Source organism: Rhodnius prolixus, unplaced genomic scaffold, assembly GCF_049639745.1.
Source record: "Rhodnius prolixus isolate KJV_2025 unplaced genomic scaffold, Rpr scaffold_9, whole genome shotgun sequence".
In the NCBI taxonomy this organism is placed as follows: Eukaryota; Metazoa; Arthropoda; class Insecta; order Hemiptera; family Reduviidae; genus Rhodnius; species Rhodnius prolixus.
Genome location: NW_027411604.1, coordinates 11,659,519 through 11,682,360, shown reverse-complemented (window position 1 = coordinate 11,682,360; position 22,842 = coordinate 11,659,519). Strand labels below are relative to the sequence as shown.

General features: G+C 32.4%; 2 protein-coding genes across 7 annotated transcripts in view; one reads left to right on the top strand and one right to left on the bottom strand.

Annotated features, from left to right (window-relative positions):
* Positions 1-22,842, bottom strand: part of IntS2 (integrator complex subunit 2) — a 35,728-nt gene that overhangs the window by 7,048 nt on the left and 5,838 nt on the right. The window contains exon 14 of the mRNA XM_074128463.1: positions 21,522-21,696. Coding sequence (XP_073984564.1) covers positions 21,522-21,696 — 175 coding nt within the window. The remainder of the gene's footprint in view (positions 1-21,521; positions 21,697-22,842) is intronic.
* LOC141454357 (gamma-glutamyl hydrolase-like) lies at positions 1,003-21,808 on the top strand. 6 transcript variants are annotated; one of them, XM_074128469.1, is made up of 5 exons: positions 1,003-1,250; positions 18,037-18,251; positions 19,573-19,684; positions 20,337-20,566; positions 21,114-21,808. In XM_074128469.1, the coding sequence occupies exons 2-5, from the start codon at positions 18,055-18,057 to the stop codon at positions 21,484-21,486; spliced, it is 912 nt and encodes a 303-aa protein (XP_073984570.1). In that variant the 5' UTR covers positions 1,003-1,250; positions 18,037-18,054; the 3' UTR covers positions 21,487-21,808. The 6 variants fall into 6 exon arrangements, with proteins under 6 accessions (XP_073984570.1, XP_073984572.1, XP_073984571.1 ...); XM_074128471.1 differs by lacking the exon at positions 1,003-1,250 and adding an exon at positions 2,650-2,905; XM_074128470.1 differs by lacking the exon at positions 1,003-1,250 and adding an exon at positions 14,303-14,459.

The following is a 22,842-nucleotide window of genomic DNA, read 5'->3' as shown; positions in this document are numbered from 1 at the left end:
TTTACTTTCGCTTACACTCACGTAACAGAATACACTTAAATCGGGCTAAGTTTAGATTTTTAGTTTTAGTTTGAGATATCCTGCATTTTTACCATTTGTTCAGTATGTGTGGTCAGCACAACACAAAGATAAATAACAGGAACTACAAATTTTAATTTATTTTCAATAAAGTTTTGTTCAAATTCAATAAAAAGAAGGAATATTTCAATTTTTTTTAAAACATTTTCTCAAAATTGTCTTGCCATTGGTTGAATATAGATCTACAACGCTTATAAGAAATTTATCACTCGGAAAATTCATTTTGGTGTAAAACTGAGGGTGACTAGATATCCAACTTTCTTCAAAATGCATTTTAATGTGATGGATGACGTTTCCTGAATATGAAATCGATTTCAATCGATTGAAACTTTTTCTAAGAAAATTTATCTTGAAAGAGTTACAAGGTGTATTACCTTTATAAGTAAATAAACTCTTCCATTATATAGATAATTATGCCCACACTTAGAATTTGTAAACCGCTAACTAGAAGTGGTTAAATATTTGAAATTATTTGTTTTTAGTTTTCATACAAATCTTTTCCAAGATCTTTTTTTTTGTTTTAATTTTTTTCATGAATTCATGAAAATACATTACCTCCTATCAAAAGTACTGTTTTATTTTAGTTTACCAGAAATTGTAGTCACCAAAAAAGCAATGTTTAAAGACAATTCATTAATGAGTGACGTAAATTGAAATAAGAGAAAGTTGTCTGTCTGAGAGATGACACAACTGTTTTGTTTTTTTTCTCTCGTAATCATATTAATGTCGGAATATTGTATGCTAATGATCTCAGAAACCAAACAACCTAAATGGAGATATTCAACATTCAGACATTTGATGTGACAGTAGTGTTTAAGCGATTGAATGTAAATTTTGTTCCCCCTAATCACTAAAAATAACCATTCCCCTCCAACATTACGTGCCAAAAAGTTAATTTCTCTCTTGGTTCTTTTTACGAAGTATCGCGATTGTGATAAATTTTCGTAATTATGTAATCATAATTACTCACAGTGTAATACTCGTATTGAGCCAAAAACTGGTGGCGTGTGTGTAATGAATAGGAAGAAGATGTGATTAGCAATCGCAACCCTTCAATCGAGAAGTTATTGAATGTTTTGATTCAAAATTAAATAACACCAAATGTACGCCTTGCATTTCTATAGGTTTTCAATTTTATCGTATAGATTGATTTTCTGAAAAGAAAAGTTTGGGTAAGTACTACTTCAGATAAAATACTGTTTCACATGCTGTAGTAATATAATCAAGGTTCTGCAATGTCGTATCTAAAACCCAAGAAACGGAAAAAAGTGAAAAGGGTAATTAATGTGGGAAATTTATTGAATTTATTAATTTGGGAAATTATTGAATTATAAGACAAGGCAGAAGACACACCAACCCTGTAATGTAAAAATATCACTTTATAAACTAGCCCTGAAGATGACCTAGTCCCTAGATCGAAAGCTCGGCAAAATAAATTTTACTCGAATGAAATGGCAATTATTTTTTCATCCTATTGGAATTATTAATCAGTCACCAAAAACAATGAACAACAATTAATAATTAATGTAAATTGAAAATTTATTTTCTTCAATAAACCAATTATTATTATAATTATTAATCATAATTACTCACAATGAAATACTCGTATTGAGCAATTGCAACCAATCAATCAGAAATTAGACTTTACTGAATGTTTAGATTCAAAATTAAATAACACAAAATGTATGGCTTGCATTTTTATAGGTTTTCGATTTTATCGCATTGATTGATTTTCTGAAAAGAAATGTTTGGGTAAGTACCACTTTAGATAAAAAAAAATACTGTTTCACATGCTGTAGTGATCTAAACAAGGTTCTGCGATGTATCTAAAACCTAAGAATGGGAAAAAAGTAAAAAATGAGAAATGTAATGTGGGAAATTTGTTGAATACATAGGCCGGAATAACAGGGAAAGCCAAGAAAAATTAGAGGAAATACGAATCAAGGGAAACAAAGTCAGTACAATAAAATGAATTTGAAAAAAAAAAAATCACAGATTTTAAGAAGAAACATTTGTGTCATAGTGGCAGCCAACAAGAGAGGCTCCTCTGTACTCTCTCTTAAAGGTATTTTTTGCAATTATTGAAGCCCGATATAACACAATGCAATTTCTGTCACTGACGTTCAATGTTATTGCTTTCATTTCTTAGCTTCCTGAAATGCAATGTAGGGAATCTCCAACAGTCAGCCTAGTGGGAGACGACTTTGCATTGAGGATTGAGTTTTTGGAATGGCTATAAAGATTTAAAAAACAGAAAAAAAGTACGCTCACTTTTAATAAGTAGAATTACGCTTTTATTTTAAACGATTTTCAGAAGGCAATTCTGAGAAAGTAGTGAGGATTTAACCCATTTAAAGTGTCCTTTATGAATAACATGCAACCAGTAGGCCATTACCAGTAGACTATTGAAAATAATTAAATAAATAATAAATTTTAAACAATAAAAATCGATTGATTGGAAGTGCCACTTTTCTCTATGTGATTGCTGGCGGTTCCGCACGAATTCTAGGTTTCAAAATCAATTCAGTGATTCATTTTAGTCCTCACTGAAGCGTTACACTGTACACTTCGTGTCTCTTATAAGTGTCTGACTATTACAGCGAGATTTAGAGTGAGTTTAGTACAGAAAATGTCTCTAGTGCTAATTATAAATTACTAAGAGTAGGTGAATAAAATATTCAAAATTTTTGTCGAGCCGTTTTTGTTTTTGTTTGTAATTAGTGAAACAAATTAATACAATTCAAGCTGCTACTCAACCACTTAGTATGGTGCATGCGACAAAGACAGTGGAAGGGGAAAAACTGCATATTACGTAGCAGTTGCCAAGGTGATTATTATTAAGAAATTATTAAGTGCATATAAAAAAATACACTAGGTTTTGTATGTACTAGCTTTAAGTTGTAAATATTTCGATTCAGACTCTTATCTTGTTTTAATTATTCTGTAGTAATAATACAATTGCACTAGTATTTTTATTAAATCAAACCTTTTATTAAACAGCTTTTATTTAAAAAATAAAATTATTTCTTATTAATTTTATAAGAAAGTAATAAGTAATTTATTCATCTACTGATTATATATGTCTAAGAGAAAGGAAATATCTACCACATCCAAGGATAAAATGCAACTTGATCCTCTCGAGTATTACCTACCCGCTCTAGAAAACATTGCTTGCCTCATTATTTAAACCATGAATTAATTTTACACGGATCAAGCTGTCATTAATAAAACTACTTAAACCGTATCCACTTTTTGCAACTAGCAGTACAGTAACACCGTTGCATATCAGCTGGTCTTGATCTGTTGAATTTAACATAATCATTATTATGCTGCATTATACAATGGTGATCTCCTTAACAAAAACTTACAGTTTAAAAAGTTAAGTATAAGGGTTGATTAAACGCCAAAAGGTACACAAATCAGCAAGTACCCATCATTTCATTTATACTTCATTGATATGATTTAAGTAATTTTACTGCATTAACTTTTCCTTCACATTTTTAGAATCTATTAGATGTCACAGACCCTTATGCTGGCCATTTTCATCTACAAAATATTTGTTCTAGACTGTAGATTGTAATATCTATTTATCTATAATAATCAAACTATTAATTACAGGTTAAAAAGAAAAAAAAAATTAGGCTAAAGATTTCAAAAACTTTTTTAAAAAAATGCTTACACCAACATACATCAATGATTTCGATTATTTTATTTTTAATAAAAATCGTCTGTTTAAGTTTATTCTTCGATTAAAGTAATTGTTATTTTATGAAGTAGTCAAACGTTTATAATAATAGGCAATAATTATCTGGCTTTATCGCAAATAATATAGTTTTCTTCAATTACATTCTCAATCTAGGTATACATCAAACAATGTTGTATATATGTACTATAAAGTAAATAAGATAAGCATATTTTTAGGACAGCTAATTATTCCAGTATTTTACTGTAAGTAAAATTAGGGGGACTAAATTAAATTACAATTGAGAAATGAATAATTATTGTTGAATAATATACTTGTTATTAACTGTGTGTTATTTGTGCTCACGAATATTTCGGTAAGACGAATTCAAGACTGAAATATTGTTTTAAATCCTTCGTGATTCAAATTTAAACAGTGGCTGACTCTGACTTTGTCTTTTTCTACTTTAACATGCATGTATATGTGACTACTCAGAATAATTCAGAACTCATTTTATCATAATTATAACAAAAAAATATTATGAATGAACTGGCCAGCATAAGGGTCTGTGACATCTAATAAATTCTAAAAATGTGAAGGAAAAGTTAATGCAGTAAAATTACTTAAATCATATCAATGAAGTTTAAATGAAATGATGGGTACTTGCTGATTTGTGTACCTTTTGGCGTTTAATCAACCCTTATACTTAACTTTTTAAACTGTAAGTTTTTGTTAAGGAGATTTTTGTACCTTTTGGATAGATTTTTCTTTTTGTCTATTCTGCAAAGTTACATATCTCCTTTACAGATTTTTTTAAAATTTGGTATAAGCAATTCTATCATTATAACCTGATAAGGCGTTAAGTCGGAACCGTAACTACTGGAGAGATCTTTTTAAAGAATGATTATAATTGCGGTCCCCAAACCATCCTCAATAACAATTTTTTTGAGAAAGCGTTTTGAATAAAATAGGAAGGTATTTGTACGTAAATAGCAAAATTAAACTGCGATTTCAGTACTTCCTTTTAAGAGGAGCAAGAAAAATAAACTGCGATTACAGTACTTCTCCCTAAAAGGCAAAGATTTTGAATCGAACGACAATTCATTGATGTAAATCGGTTCACTCATTGATAATTTTAACGATTGCAGTACTTCCTGTTGGTAGGCGTAAGAGCATGATGGCACTTGACAGCCACGTAGAGGAGCTTTAATCACTTCTTCGTGCTAAATTTTATCAAAATCGGACAAAGCGTTATAGAAATATTGGTAATAATAGTTTTAGAAAGGGCCTTATTTGGGTAGGGCAAACTCCCCTCCTTATGAGGCATGGCGTCGAGACTTTTAAAGTACAAATCTGTACAAAATTTTGATTCGAATGACACTTTATTCAAGAAAATCGGTTCACGTCTCGATAATTTGAAAGATTGTTATACTTCCTCTTAACAAGTGTAAGAGCAGATCGTCGCTTTAATGGTACATAGGGAAGCCCTAACCCTATCATCCTACCAAATTTTATCAAAATCGGGCCAAGATTTACAGAGAAATTAGAAATAATAATTTTGGAGGGGGCCTTACATAAAGGGGGCTAACTCCTCTCCCATTCGATGTACAGCGTCGAGACCCCCAAAAGGCACATCTACAAAAAATTCCGAATCGAATGACACCTCATTCATGAAAATCGGTTCACGCGTTTAGGCGGTACGCGGTTTACAAAAAAGGTAACAACAACAAGAAGAAGAAGAAGAAGAAGAACAAGAACAAGAACATTTTTTGAATGAAAAAGCCGTTTTTGCTCAGGACTGACACAGAGTACACATCGTGTGTGATAAAAGTTTCTAATTTACCCGGTTCTCTATAGAATTTTGCGCTGAAAATTTGTGTGTTTTGAAACTATAGTTTCATCTGTAATTGTGAAAATTTTTACGTTTTTTATCGAGCCGTTTTCAATTAATTAATTGAAATTAATTGTTATAAAAACGTACACAAGATTAACAAGTTCAGCCGTGTGTACAGGTGGGGATGCCACGTCACCGGTGATAACAATACATGGATTAACTACTACATAAGAATTAGTAAGTTTGTCTATTTGTAATACTATAGTGGGAGAACGTTCAAGGTCAGCATAATAGATGATCCACTGACTGTGGTATTACATGTGTACGCTTGTTGCAGTTCGCATTGCCTTTTTTTATTAAATAAAAGTTGTTTAAGGTTGGTAAATACTAATAATAAAAAAAAAAGGAAAAGGAGGGAGGAGATATGGATAAGAGCGAGCTGGTTAATCTTTTTGCAAGTTTTAAAGCAGATATTAAGGCCGACCTAGAAGAAATAATAAAAAAGGAAATTGCTAATTTAAATGTATCTGTAAGATTCGAAGAGCAAGAAAAAAAGTATAGAGCCTTAAAAAAGGAAAATTTGGAGCTTAAAGTTATTATCGCAAAACAACAAAAAGTAATTGAATCTACCCGGAGGCAGAATAATAATGAGACAGTTGGAGAAAATGTTGATTTATTGGAAAATGCTGTCTTAGACCTATGCAATAAGGTTTTGACTGTCCATACTAGTAAAGCTGATTTAAACTATGTTCGTAGAATAGGAAAAGTGGGCAATAAGCCTAGGCCTATAGTTGTTTCATTTGTATCGAATTGGAAGAAAAGGGAGATGTTTCAAAATGTTAGTAAGCTTAAGGGAAGTAGAATTTTCGTAGCGGAAGACCAAGATAAGGAGACTCAGTCGCAGCGGAAAGAATTGTCTCAAGTTTATACACAGCTAAAGGCAGTGGGAAAGAATTGTAGGATGAGAAGAAATGGGCTTGTAATAGATGGTCAATTCTATCACTATTCAGATTTAGTGAAGGAGGATAACTCAGAAACAGTAGTAGATAAGGGTGAGGAAGGAGATGAAGAGGATGAAGGTGGTACTAGTGAAGTAGGGGTTTCTGATGCTCTGACTAAATCGAACAAAAGGAAGCGAATTAAGAAGAATCAGCAAGAAATTGTCATGCCTGCCCAGTCAGTTTCTACAAACACTCTTAAAGAGCTTTTTCGTGCCCGCAGTGACTCCGGCTCTTCAACAAAGTCAAGTAGGAAGTAGGGAAAACGCAGGTACGAATCCAGTTAATTATTTTAGTGTTGTTGCTTATAATGTATGCGGTTTAAAGAATAAATTATATAATACAGATTTTTTTGTTTATCTGGTTTTCTTTGTTTGAAACTTTTGTGTATGAAGAGAAATATTTTTTAATATTTGAAGAACGTATTAAAGATTACTCACTAATGTGGGTCCCAGCTGTTAAAAAATCAAAATTTGGTCGAGCTAGTGAAGGGTTAATAATGGGTATTAATAAGTTGTTGATAAAAAATAATAATGTTAGATTTTGCACTCTCATTCATACTCCTGTAGTTGAAGTAATTTTTGATGTTAATAATAATTACTACATAGTGCCTGTGTATTTAAACTTCAATAACTGGAGTTGTGATTTCGAGAAATTGTACACGGTTATTGATAGTACTCCTGATTCTAGATTTATTCTCATAGGGGACTTTAATTGTAGAGTTGGCGACTCACAAGTGATTCCCAAAGATTTGTTGCCTAGTTCACTTGCTCATTCACGACTTTCTAAAGATGTTGTTATTAATGCAAATGGTAAAATGTTGCTTTCATTCCTGGAAGATTTTAATTTATTATTGTTGAATGGCCGAACTAAGGGAGACAGTTTAGGTGAATTTACATATATTAGTTCCCAGGGTTCATCTGTTATAGACCTTTGTGTAGTATCAGCAGATTTACTTGATTATGTGCTAGACTTTCAAGTGGCATCAATACCTTTCTCTGACCATATGCCGATTGTCCTTAAATGTGGCGCAGTTAGTGCCGTCTCTGCGGATGTCACCCCTCTGCTACCTAAACTGAAATGGAAAGTCCAAATTCGTGCCGTCTACCATGAAGAATTACAAAGGACTTTGGGAGACGTATCATTTATACCCGATAACCCCCATAATAATTTAAAACAATTGATTAATTTAATTATAAATTTTGCTAAGAAACAAGAGCTATTAAACTACACACATAACAGTTATAACAGAAAACAGGAATGGTTTGACAGAGATTGTGCAGTAATGCGTTCTAGGCTGTATGGTTTATTAAATATTTTCAGAAAAACAGATTCCTCTACAATTAAGCTTCTATATTTAAAGACTGTAAAAGATTATAAAAAAATATGTAATTTAAAAAAAAAGGAGTTTTTAGATGGTACTATAAATAAATTTAAATGTGTCAGACACAAAGGAATTTTGGGGTTTAGTTCGTTCATTTAAATTTAAAACTTTTCATTTTGATAAAAGTATATTGCCATTTGAATGGTTTCAGCATTTTAAAAATATGTTAAATCCTCCCTTGAATGCTATTAGAATTAGTTATGCAGAACCATATATAATAAACCATGCTTTGGATGCGCCTTTCTGTATGAAAGAGTTAGTGCAAGTGCTCAAAAATGCTAAAAATAATAAGGCACCCGGTATAGACCAAATACCATACGAGTATTTTAAAAATAGTCCTGAGTTTTATTTAGAAAAAATCCTCTCAGTCTTTAATAAAATTTTTGAAAAAGAGAAACTGCCTGAAACATTTAAAAGCGCCATTGTGTTTCCTTTACATAAGAAGGGAAGTATTAAGGAAGTGGGCAATTATCGTGGTATTTCTTTCGGAAATACAATAGGAAAACTGTTTACTGGCCTTCTTTTGTCAAGGCTGACCAGCTGGGCGGATGAAAATGGTATAATTGGAGAATATCAGGCGGGATTTAGGAAGAGCTACTCAACCATTGATAATATTATGAATTTAATGAGTATAGTTAAGATTAGGCTGAGTAGGAAGAGGGGTAAAGTGTTTGCCTTCTTCATCGACCTATCCGCAGCCTTTGATTATATTGACCGCCATGCGCTGTTCTACAAGTTGTCAGAGATAGGTGTATCAAGCAAAGTCACCAATGTACTGAGAGATTTGTTTTCAGGTACACATGCTAGAGTCTGGTGTCATAATGGTCTGACCGAGAGTTTCGAGACAACCATGGGTGTGCAGCAAGGGTGTTTGCTGAGCCCCCTCTTGTTCTCTTTTTTTATAAATGATTTAGTAAACTATGATAATGGGGGCGTGCAAATTAATAATAGTCTGTTTAAAATATTGGCATACGCGGACGATGTGGTGTTGTTAGCTACAGACGGAGTCGCCCTACAACAGATGATTAACTCGCTTCAAAACTATTGTTTAAAGTGGAACTTGAAAATTAATTTAAATAAGTCAAAAATCGTTGTTTTCAGAAATGGTGGCAAACTTGGCAAATACGACAAATGGTGGTATAACAATGAAAAGATTGAAGTTGTGAACTGGTATAAGTATTTGGGAGTCACCCTCTCCTCAGGGCTATCCTTGGATAAGCATTTCAGGGAGAGAACTGTGGTAGCCAAATATGCCCTGAATTCCTTTAATAACTTAATATTAAATAGAAGCATACCCTTCTCCTCCAAGTTACAGGTATATAATGCTGTCAGTAGAGCTATCATTTGCTATGGAGCCCAGATATGGGGTTGTACATGGAACAATCAAGTGGAGATTCTTCTTAAGTTCTTTGTCAAAAAAACGTTTAGCCTACCGCGTAATATACCTGACTTTGTGCTAAATCTCGAGACTGATGTACTGCCCACATTCCTGTATACAGTAAAATTGCACATAAAATATTGTAACGAAGTTGACCTGGGCGGAGAAGAAAGGCCTGGATTGTTCTAGAGGTTGAACGACCAAAGTCAGTAACAGGCCGCCACTGCATAAACAAAAGGGGCGGTATCTACTTGTGGCAGAAAAGAAAGGCCTAGATTGTTCTAGGGGTTAAGCGACTAAAGCCGGTAACAGGCCACCACTGTGTAGACAAAAGGGCCGGTCTTTACTTTAACTAGAAAGAAAAGGGCTAGATTGTTCAAGGAGTTAGTGACCTGTGTAAAAGCCAGCTAAGAGAAAGGCCGCAGTTGGGGTGGTGGCATATGTGTTTCCCAGCCAGTGATTGACAGGTGAGAGTGAGACAGACGGAGTTGGAGAGAGACGGAGAATGGGAGGAGGCGTCTCACAGCTGAGGTGGTGGCAGTATGTTTTCTCCAGCCAATGAACGTCAGGAGGGCGTGGAAACTTATGCTCAGAGAGTTGGAGGAGGGCAGTCCCAGTTGGAGGGAGGCACGCAGTTAAAAGGAGGCCGACACAGCTGGAGAAGTCAGTTTCAATTGAGTCAGTGTTAATCAAGTTTCAAGCAAGTTTTAAGGAGTTATTAGAGTTTATAGTTATTAGTCAAGTTTATGAGTTAGTCTTGGAGAGTCAGTGCTGCGGAGTGCTTCAGTGGTAGCTAGTTGGGCAATTAGTCAGTTGATGAGTAGAGCTGTGTTAGTGTAGCTGAGACTAGTGCAATTCGGTGCAGTGCGGACCAGTGGTCAGTCGGGGAACAGTTTTGTGGCGTTACGAAGTGAATAAGTAACAGTAAACTGTTGTGACTGTTGTAAATGGTGACTGTAATGAATAGCGTTAGTTGCTAGTAAATGTTAATGTTAGTTAATGTTAATGTGTGAATAAATCAGGTTATTACTTACAACTTTAGCGAGTTTTATTAGTTAATCAAACCCACATAATAAAATAACTAGTGGCAGGCATTAGTTGTGAAAGTAAAGTTTTTTTTTTTGGGAAAAACTTTACAATATGTAAAAAGATGTCTTACCCTACCGGCGCATCGATACCCAAATATTCTGATGAACGAGATCATTGCGAGAAAATTGTTTGTGTATAAGGATTGGGTAAAACTCTGTGATACCTATAACATCTCGTTCACTGAGTTCATCAAATTTAACATAAGTGTCAATTCAGTAATGGAAAATATTAAGAATGGCCTACTTAATAAATACAAGCTTTTAGCCATAAAAAGTCAGCATCACATACTTTATAAAACGTTGGACCCACAACCCAATTTAGTACATTGCAATAACTTGGATGCTCGCTCCATTGGGTGGATAATTAAAGTTAGGGGAGAGTCGCTATACCTCAATAAATACGTATTCAACAAGGAAATCAAGTTATGTTCTCTGTGTAATTTACAAAACAGAGAAGAAAACGTGTTTCACTTTATAGCGGTATGCCCAATATTAAGAGAGTTTAGGTCCATATATTTTAAGAAAGATTGTTTAAATGAGCTGGAGTTTATGGACTATTTAAATGGCAAATGTTGGAAAAGCTTGGTAAGCTATTGTAAAGCGGCATGGGCATATAGATAGGAACTGGTGAAGGAATTCAATTATTAAACTGTTTTATCTATTATTAATGTGTACCTGTATCACCTAAATGTGTCTGTATCCCTATTCCGTAAATAAATGAAATATTAAGTGGCCTTAATTTTGATTATTATTTATTATATAACGTCGTGTACTGTATTTAAGAATATTTTGTTTTCTGTATTCTATTTTTTACTTCTGACTGTGGTGAGATTATTTTTTCTTTTATTGATTCTGTTTTTCTTTGTTTTGTTGTATTTATTTAACAGTTCATTCATTGTGCTTTCATCATGTAGAAGGGTAAAAATAAGTAGGGACAACCCTCAGACGGTTCTTCAACCATGAGTATTTGTCTGTTACGAATTAAATAAACAAATATGTAATTTTGTAAAATTTTGAATAAAGGCACTTTATTATTATTATTATTATTAACAACAACAACAAGAAGAAGAAGAACAGCAACAATTTTTGAAACAGCCGTTTTTGCTCATTTTCGGAAACTTTTTTCTCAAAATCTATTACATCTATGTTGTTGCAAAAAAAAATTCAGTTATAAAGGAGGGTTTGTCCTATAATTTAAAGAAAATTTGGGAATTTTATCTTTTATAGAAAAAGAGAAAAAAATTGTCAAAGTTGGGTGTTTTTCAACGTTACACTTTTTCGTGCAGTTTTTGACGATCAACCCTTATACAACTGTCCTACCGGACAGTTTTAATACATAAGTGTGTGGATTGTACAAGTTTCAATCGGAATGCTTCTAAGTGAGTTTTAACATTTTGGTTTGTTATTAATGTTCAATTAATAACAAAGTACAATTTACGCTGACTCAAAAGCAGTTACTTACCACATAAATCCGAGTAAGAGATCTTACGGCTGATGTTCAATATCAGTTTTAGAGAGAACGGACTGAACAATGAGGACAAACCCAAACGGCATAAAATTGACCAGTAAACATACCAAGCAGCCATCTAGCGTATTTCGACAAGCACTGCGTAGGCGCTTACAGGTGTCCAGGAGGAATTTGAAGAAAAGGATGGACTACAAATTAGTGACTAATTTAAAGTAATGCCTATTTTTTTTCAGGCGGGCTTTACGTCCACCAACCAAATTAGGTGTCATGGACGGAGGCAACTAACAAACATTAGTTTATTATTATTATTCTCATTAGCCATTAAAAAAAAATCTAAAGCCTATAGAAAATCGAACCCGACAATACATCTTGGCTTTGCAGGCCTCGCCTCTAATTGCTCGGCTACCATGACGTCTCTTATTTCAAATTAGAGACTAATCAGTAATTTAAATCAATACACTGTTTAAAAACTATGTATAAAACCTAGCTAGAGCAAGACAAGGTTAAACATTCCCAAGATGCTTGGAGCACGAAAAGCTAAAGTTCTTAGAAAGCGCTTTGATCCAAGGTTGGAAACCAGTTAACATCGGCTGCAGAAAAATGAGGAATAGTATGTACTTTACAAAAAGAGAGTTATCGTGACCTTAATGCTGGTCAGGTCATATGGTCATGAGGAACAGCTGACCAATAGAATAGCTGAACGACCGGATGATGGCTTGCTGAGAGGGGCATCCTTGCATTGGTTGCATGATCTCCAAGAGGAACTGAAGAAAAACTGAGGCAGATCGCCATTCTACAGTACCTGTTCATTTGTTTTTTATTTATTTTTTAAGTTACCCCAGCGCCAGATACACAATTGTGTAATGTTACTAATCAGTAACAATGACAAAACTGACACCACCATGCACTCACTATCTGAGACAAACAACTCTCCTCCTGCGAGAGAAAATACTGTATACATTACACATAGGATAAGATAAGATACTTCCTTGAGGTACGCCCGCATCAATACGATGTTCGTATGAATACGATGTTCCGATTTGAATTTGAAAATAACGATCTAACAAATACCACTTCAAGATGAGGAAAGTATTGCGCTTATGCGTAATTTTCTAAATTAAATTTTCTTCGGAAATAACTGTTGTAAAAATGTTAAAAAAAAATAGTCTGAATGGGAGCGTGTTTACAAGCTGCAATTTTATACATATTTGACTTTCTCCCACTGGAGGATCCAACTGCCACTTGGCGATAAAAATGTCCCAACTGGAAGTACTAATTTACAGGATGGCTATTCGCTTTTCGGAGATTATCTCGGCAATAGCTCCTCAGATTTTCTTTAAGCTCTGCATACACATCGTTCTTATGTTGGTCTACAATGCTTATTCCAGAAATTCTTCTAGGAAAATTCAATTAAGGGCTCTTCTATCTTGATTGTTTTTCTGGCGCTAAAATTTCATTGTGCACAATTTTTTTCCATTTATAAAGAGGAATCCGCCAGTGTTGATGAAAAAGCTAAAAAGCAAATAATATAGGACTCAAAATTATTATCTTTATTTATCCTTAAACACGTGTTTACCCCTACCTCTTACGGCAAATTCTTTAGGATTTTAAGTTCCTAATACTCCCGAACAACACTCTTTCTTCTCAAGAGAGGATGAAATCGTTTCTACCATTCGATGGCACTGTTGTACAGTAAAGTGTTGTCGCCTGAGCCCAAACTCATGGTCTGGAATAATATTAGAAGTATTAACTAATTATATTAGATAATAATTCACTTCATTTCTTCTATTGTTAGAAAAAATTAAAGATACCATAGTGTATCAGTATATGCGCGCCCGTATTTGTAACTTTTTGGGCGCACTCACTGAAAGGTTAAACGTACAACAAAATTTTCAGCAAGTTGTTTACACAATGGTTAAACAGCTGATTATTCAAAATGAATTTTTTTTTATATACATATATATTAATTAATAGGATGTGCCTTCCTGCTCTACATTAAAGACTTCTGAATATTTTTAAAAACAACAAACAGTAATAATTATGTTATACAAAAAATTAATATCTATAAATAATTTTTGAGAACTGTTCATCTTTTTTTTTTGTGACACTAATAATAATAATAATAATAATAATAAAAGTTTATTCCAATTTCAGTCATATGATTGTCTTGACGAAAATAATGACTGGAATTGTCAATAATCTTTCTTTTGTAATAATATCAGAATAAAATAAAACAGTAATAAAGAATGAAACAATGAGAATATTGTTTTAATTTCAATGGTAATAATTGGATAGTGTACTCTTACACTATGCATGTTTATAAATAAAACGTGACTTATTAAAAATGTACGATATGTGAGTTAAATAAGAACTGCTGATTATAATGCAGGCAATCTGTCAGAAGGCAGCTATTATCTAGCAAAAACGTTTGTACTTTTTCCAACAAAATTTACGCATTTTATACTTCTCTGCCTCACGCAAAAAACTTCCTTTTTTGATAAGAAATAATGTCACATTTGTTATCATACTAATATACATATGAGCACCATGTAAGTAAATTTTGTTATTATTTGATTATTAAAAACTGACGCATTTTGAGTTATGATTTATTTATTTTTTTACTTTGTGAAAGAAATTATTTATTTTTTAAACTGGCTTATATGGCGATATAACATTACTCTTGTCCATAAAATTATACAATATTTTTTCTTATTAATTTATGTATGTGTTTTGGGATAATACTGAAGTTTTAATTTTTTTATTTTGAAATAAAACCACAGTTAACATTTAACAAATAGTTTTTTCGGGCTTAGGCAAATTTTTATTGATATAATTCGGAAACGAGTAATTGCATTGAAATTTCATTGATTCGAAAGTCGAATGAACGATTCACTCATACTCACAAAATACTAATAGTGTGAAGGAACTCCCAATTACCAACTTCTAGTAAAAATAAGATTTCGAGACCAATGACGCTTCAGGCGATGGGCAATATTGAGGACTTGAAAAGAGAGGTTTTTATAAAAGCGATTTATACGAGTGGACAAGGTTTTTAATTATTATTATTATTATTATTATTATTATTTTTTGAGAGAGAGAAATCAAAAGCGACCACACTAACAAAAGAGGGTTTAAAAGAGGGTCTAAAGCTGCTGTGTTAGAGTAACCAAAATACCACAGAAAAATATTAAAAATAAATTTTTCCTCACTAAAACAAGACATTGCACAAATCCATTGTTGCAATGATAGTATGAGTTCTATAGTACAACGGTTATATTCATGAAGTGAGACTAAAATATTTATTTGGTAATCATGGAGATATTATCTAAAAAGCAAAAAGTCATCCCCAATAATTTCGGGGATAGACAATTAATCTAGAGGGAAACAATATTACAAAAATTGTCTACATGTTAATTTTTATAATAATGTTAATTTATAATTTTAGCTTTTTCAAAAAACATGAAAAAGCTAAAAAAGAACATTTTAATAGTTTGTTTAAATAACACTTATATAAGTGCCTACGAGCACTGGTAGATACTGATAAAATTTTAAAAACCACTGAGATACGTTATTTCCCTTTAAATAAAAGGAAGGCAAAATTCCTATTTCAACCAAGCAAATGAATCATAAAAAAATAAAAATAAAAAATAAAAAAAACATTTCTAGCTATAGCGCAGGTAGTGATCTCTAAGTTGGACGGCAGTATTCATTGATTAAAGGTCGTTTTATTTCTGGAAGTCTCCAAACCAAGCGCTGCAGGTTCTTCACATTCCAGGCTTAAATAGCAACCCTTCATTCGCTTTTTATTCAGGCTAAACTAGCGTTTAGTTTGCTGAAGCGTTCTGTTATTTGTTTTTATAAAGTGGTTGACAACATATTTGTCGAAACGTTGTTTACAGTTTTTTTTTTTTCAAAATATTCACCTTTATTTGAATTCACATAAATCGGAAAAAAGAAAAGATTACGGCAGGTAATATAATCATTTAAAACAACGACATCCTTATTTCAATTAAACAACAAAATGCTTATTCCCCTATTAGAATGAAGATTATATCACTAATTACACATAACGCGAAAAATAGCAAGATTTTGAATTCAGTTGATTTCAAAGGCCTTTATATAATGCTTACATTTCTGGTCGTTTGCACTGTCCAAACGAAAGCAAGATGCCAAAAGACTGAAGATTTGTCCCCGGTGTAGAAATTTGCTTGTAAAAACAGCCGCAAGATGGACGTTACCGCAAAGCCGACAGAGGTAAGTTTGGTTACACTATCTGAACTAGTGAAAAACCGCAATCGCGATGACGCAGCGTGCAAGCACCGGAAAAAACTAGACCGGGCACCGGGCCTTATTCGGTAGTCAATTTTCGAAATATTCACAACGCTCCAATAGAATAATGTAAGTACTTGATTATTTATGTTATATTGTGTTATGAAATGAGTAACGAAAAAACACGATATCAAAAAGAAATAGTAATCTGGGCGTTCATGGGTTCAAGGGTGGCCGGGAGTGGCAGGAACCCCGCAATAATAGTGATTAGCGGAGGCAAAGTTCCCATAAAACTATATTTTTACAAAAATCCTTTTATTTTTTGCTTTAAAATGGATTTTCACTTTTTTTCTCCACAATAAGGAACTTTGAAAACCAGTCGAAATAAATAAATAAGTAAAATTGAGAATTTCTTTTAATCGAGACCCTAACCCTAGCAACGGAAAAAACATACAAAATCATTCATCAGTCTATATTAGTGGGTCCGTAGACAATAAAGTATTACCAAAACGCTGCAAGTGGAAACATGGTTTTAGCTTGGTTAAAACTAGCGCAATAAAAAGCCCAAAATATAGTATGGTAATAAGAAGGTAGATCCACAATAAATTAAAATAAGTTAATTTACAGAACTTTCATGAATGTAAGACTTCAGATTTGCGGCACTGGACTAAGGATACGAAAAAAAGTAGGCCTATCATATTAGAAAAAATGTAAATCGCATGATTTTCTTTTTCATCAATGTCTAAGACAAACAGGCTTTGCTTAGATTACAATTATGTGTTTATATTCGAAAAATGGTTTTATAGCATTCTATTAATTGATTTTTTTTTCGTTCTTCGCTTTAGAATCTTTTAGGTGTGGAATGTTTTTACATTTTTCGGATCGTTTAATTTTTAGTCTACATGTTAACTTTTGTAATTAATTTCTTTGAAATTGAAATTTTTATTGAAGTAGGATCTTTAAAAATAAAACGCTTTATAAGAAAGAGCTAATGAGATCAGATAGATTCTCAGTCAAAATCATATTAAAATACAATTAGGTTGGAAAAATTGATAGCAATAAACCGAAACCTTTTTCCACACAAACAAATGAATAAAAATATAAAACATTTTAAAGATTTGTTTAATTTAAATAACACTTACACTGACTGATACTGATAAAATTTTACAAACCAATGAGATACGATATTTCCCTTTAAATAAAAGGAAGACAAAATTCCTATCTCAACCAAGCAAATGAATCATAAAAAAAAAAACATCTCTAGCAATAACGCAGGCAGTGATCTCTCAGTTGGCCGGCAGCATTCATTGATTAAAGGTCGTTTTATTTCTGGAAGTCTCCAAACCAAGCGCTGCAGGTTCTTGACATTCCAGGCTTAAATAGCAACCCTTTATTTCCTTTTTATTCAGGCTAAATAAGCGTTCTGTACTCTTGCAATACGTAATTGCTTTTGAAGTATACAACTTGAACAATTATTCAAAAAAACGAATTCATCAAGTGCCCGTTTCTTTCCTGTTTTATCAGCAAATCAAAAATGTGGGAATTATTGAGATTCATGATGCTGGTGAGTATTAAAAATTTAATGAGTCAATATAAATTAGCAATTTGATATTATAAATTTCATGTAGTCTATTTTTGGTTTAAATATTTGAGTCACAACAAATTCGCTTTTTATCGTCTTCAAAATGTTTTATCTTATTATATCCAATATTTCTTTGATAACTCACTTCTTTACAAATTTTTTCTTTAATAATGTTTATCAATTAAATTAATTATTACTATTTATACCATACATAAATTTCCTGATACGATCTCAAATGAAATTTCTCTAGTAATTAACTTTATCTCCCATTTTAGGTTCTAATTTTGACAATTATGATGGATTGTACTACTAAAGTGGAGGCAAACGAAAGGCCTATTATTGGAATATTGGCACAAGAAACGAGTCCACCAATAAAGAGGCATTTTCCTGGATATTCAAGTTATATATCAGCGGCCTACGTTAAAGGTGTAGAAAGTTCTGGTGCAAGGGCCGTTCCAATATTTATTGGACAAAATGAGAGCTACTATAGGTAAAATATTTGCTATCATTGTAAAATGGGATATGAAATTAATGTGTCCTAAAAAAAAAAACCACGTGCCATGCTAAGAATATCTTATCTAATTACCGCAATTTAAATTCCGATGTCCTTGAATAAATTTTACATAAGTAAACATAAGCGTATGTAAGTTAACTAATTGAAGAAATCTTATCTTGAAAGATACCACTCAACTTTATTTGTACAAACTTTAATAACAACTGATTTGATAAATAAATAAAATTATTTAATTATTTGGATTCATGGGCGGCTAAAATCAACTTATAATTTGTGTTTAACAGGCCACTAGATATTTGCTGAACGTAAATACAAAAAAACAGTAAAGAACTTGCAATTAAATTTAAAAACTGATATTTTTGCAGGATTCGTTTATTTTATTGCACCTTCCAACTTTTTTTGTTAAGTGGAATTTCGTGTTGTTTGCCGAAGGTTCTATAGGACTGGATAAACTACCTTCTAAAAATGTTCTAGTTAGGGTGCCAGGTAGTTTTGGTGACAAGAAAATGTGAATAGGTTCTCTTTGACAGCCTTGAACTTGTCATTGGCCCACCATTTAGCACACAGGTCATCGAACCTATTCTGGAAATTGTCGCAACATTTAGCTTTATGGGTAACGGTATGTTGACGAAAAATGTTGTTTGAGTGATAATGAGACCTTTCTCAGATCTTCTCAGGCAACTTGGTGGATGCCTGATGGGAACATTTCAGTAAGTTTATTTGTAAGATAGGGTTTATTCCCGGACCCTTCTTGTTCAGCTGTAAGAAACGTGAAAAATACCCAATCCCATATTACTATTGTTCACACAGTCTGTGTGAAGTAAGTATCAGAGAAATGATTCGATTAAAAATATTTGTTTCTATAATGAATAAAGTAAAAAAAAATTGATTTCTTTTCTGAGCAATACACAAAGTTATTTTACTAGTTTTTGACAGAGAACAGGGATAAAATTACTAATGATATATATAAAACAATTTTGGGAGAGATGATTATTATTCGCAGTAAGTTATTGGCGTATTTGGGAACTCATTGCCATAAAAAGTGCCACATTTGAATTATTTTAAGGCATTTAGTTAGTATAAAGACAATCGCAGAAAATTATATTTATTATATTATTATACAAAGGAACTTTCCCAGGCGAGTAAGTTAAATTTTTTACGATCATTCGTTTTTTTCGAGATATTCTATTCATTGAATCATTGGAAGGCCCGTCAAAATTGTTCCCGATCGATAAAAAAATAACAGTAATAACAATAATAATAGAAAATGAGATCTTACATTAAAATTATGTTACAGGTCACTCATAAAATCTATTAATGGTTTGGTTCTGCCAGGAGGTAATACATGGTTTGATTCAGCTAATGGTTATGCTGATGCTGGTGATGTATTGTTTGAAGCTGCTAAAGAGGTAAATTTCTAAGTAAAAATTCCGAAATAGCTAAGAGGGGAATCATTTTAAGTGGATTAAACAATTTTAAAATAAAAAATCTGGAGTACACATACATTTACTCTTACCGCCGTTTTGATATTTAAATTTCATTTAAATTTGGGACTAGGGTTAAAAAAAAAAAGAAGGAGAAAGTAGTTGATTTCAATAATAAAACTGCCCACTATAATAAAATTACACTATTGAAGGGAGCATGAGGCCACCGGTCCTCAGAACTCTTTGAAGTAACGGTAAGAACATTTCTAACACAAGTGAGAGAATTTATAAAAGTTGTGCCGACTTACACTAAACAAGTAAATATGGTTGACCTATGTTTTTTGTTTAAGTAGTCATACGAATATATACATGCCAAATTTAAAAATTACTTTTTCTTACTGGCGGTATCTCAAAATGCGTATTTCCGGAGCAAACTAAAAACGAAGATGCGGTTATCTTTAACATATACATCACAATATATAAGCTTAATTACATAAACACTAGTGTTTCGAGTAATTAAATAGACAATAACGGTAAATGTTAATTATGAAGATTACCTCTTTAGGTTGAAAAGTTCAATTTTGTAATAGATAAGTATTTGAGAAATTTGTCACCAACCATAAAATCACTGTTTCAGCTGAACAATGCGGGAGTACATTTCCCAATATTAGGAATATGTCTCGGCGTAGAACTGCTACTATATTTAGATAACAATAAGAGAGAATACAGAACGAACTGTTATAGTAAAAATGTGGCACTACCCTTAGAATTTCTGCCTAACTATAAATGTAGTAAACTGTTTGGTAGTGCACCAGGAGAAGTATTGAAAATTTTACGAGAAGAGGCAGTTACACTTAATCAACATAAGTAAGTAATTTAAAATAATATAGTTTTGATGTATTGTGCAAGAATATTTAATAAATAAGGTAATAAGCCTTCGCGATTGGCAAGTTCCGTTAATTTTCTCAATCACAAAATTTATTCACTTTTACTTGATCATTGATACTGTGAAGTACTATAGTTTTTGATGTTGTTTCATTTGAAAATCTTCAAGAAAGAATTTAATATCAATGTTGATAGAGCTTTTCTCTACATATCCTTTTTATATTGATCAGGGAATTTAGATGTAACAAGACATCTGATAAATGATATCAAACAAGCTCGGTAGATACCAATACTAGTATTTCCTTCGATATTTTTATTCTTGCCGGGAAAACTGATTTTGGTAGATGTTAAATGTTTACATTACTGAAACACAGTTTATTTAACTAAACATAGATTACACTGCCGTAATTTTTAAGTTATTATTAAATTTTATATTAATTGCGAAAATAATTACCAAGGAATTCAAACAAAGTTATATAGCACAAGAAAATAAATTTGAAAAATCTAACTACTGCCTTTACTTTTTCAGGTTCTGCATTACAAAAAAGAATCTAACAGAATTCGGTTTAGATTCAAGATGGCGAGCACTATCGCAGAACGTTGACCTTAAAAATGATGTACAATTTATTTCTACAATAGAATCAATTGATTATCCATTTGCCGGGCTACAATTTCACCCTGAAAAGAATGCCTACGAATGGAGACCAGATTTAAATAATCCTCATTTTCCAGACGCAATCAAAGCGGCTCGCTATTTTTTTGATTGGATAGTAAATGAATCTAGATTAAATAATAATAAGTTTAACAGCACTGAAGAAGAAGATGCTGCACTCATTTATAACTATCAACCAACTTTTACCAAAAGGAAACTAATCTATGATCAATTGTATCTTTTTAATTAATTTTTTTTTAATGATTATATTTTAAAATTTGTAACCTGAAAACTCGTGGGTCACAACGGAGAACTTGAAGTGGATCTAGTACAACATTCTCCTGTGTAAGTGCCGGGGTTGGTAATACTGAACAGTCCGGAAGTAGAGCATTGATTGTCATCACCCATAAACATCTTGGTAATACTGAATTCAATCTTAGCCATACTTGCTTGTATAATTCTGTTACAAACATGTAAGAATTATTTGATGATATTGTACTTAAATTATGTGATAATATATTTTATGAGATGTATTCTATTGATTAAAATAAAAGCTGAATGTTTATAATAAAGCCAGTTTTCCCATGCAAGAAACTCATCACATACCTCAGAAAAATCACCCTCGATCTTTCATGATGGTGACATCGCTTAAGGTTAACTTTCTATTCTATCCCTTGAGATAGCAATAACTACAAAATAACATTATTGCATCATTAGGTGAAAAATCTGAGGTGTAGGCAAATCTTTCGACTTTCCCTTACTCGAGGGATGCTCGAGGTTTTCTCCAAAATTATTTTATAGTATTCTTTTAATGTATTTTTTATATAGAATACTTTTAATTAATTGTCAAATTGTTCTTCATCTTCAAACGTTCAAGAAGACTGCATGAACTATCTTTCTGCTAGAGATATTACCAGGACGTTGGAGCAACTTAGGTAACGAATAGTTTCGCCAAGTCAATCTCTTATTTTTTTTTTCAACAGCGCTGAGTTTTTCATTAGCCTATCATTTAGCAACTGATGATCTGAATAAATCATAAGTAACTGAATCCATCATGTTTTCTGTGTGCGACTGACTGGGCAGATGATAAGCGAGCATAAGTTTAAAGTTAAAAGAAAGAGTTTAAAATTGAAAAATCAGCTGCCAGACGAAATGGTACCGAGCATTAAAGAAACTATAGAGCAAAACTTATAAGTAAGTGAACAAAAAATAAATAATAATGTCTGGTTTCTCTGGTTGGCCAGATAAAGTATTCAGTACTAACGATCTAAACAGCATAAAACTACAAATGGAAGACTCACTTCAGTTTGTGAAGCGATAATTGAAACTTTCAGCCATTGGACTGTTGCTAAAGATGAACTTCCACTGAATGATTTGATTACACATTTCAAATTGTTGAAATTGAGAAAAAGAGTTTATAATCAGATCATGTTTTTCATCCAATATTAAAAGGTACGGAATTCATTGTAAGAAATCGAATACGAATAGGTTTTTCAAATGAATTTCAAAATTACGTACCTTCTTGATACATCATTTTCAATCATGGAAAATGACTCTACTGAACAGAAGTGACTTAGCCACCATCATTTACAGGGAATACCGAACC

Coding starts and splice junctions, on each gene's coding strand:
- LOC141454357 (XM_074128467.1), top strand. CDS start 17,714: ATGTGGGAATTATTGAGATTCATGATGCTG. Junction 18,252..19,572: donor CAAAATGAGAGCTACTATAG/GTAAAATATTTG, acceptor ATTATGTTACAG/GTCACTCATAAAATCTATTA. Junction 20,567..21,113: donor GTTACACTTAATCAACATAA/GTAAGTAATTTA, acceptor TTACTTTTTCAG/GTTCTGCATTACAAAAAAGA.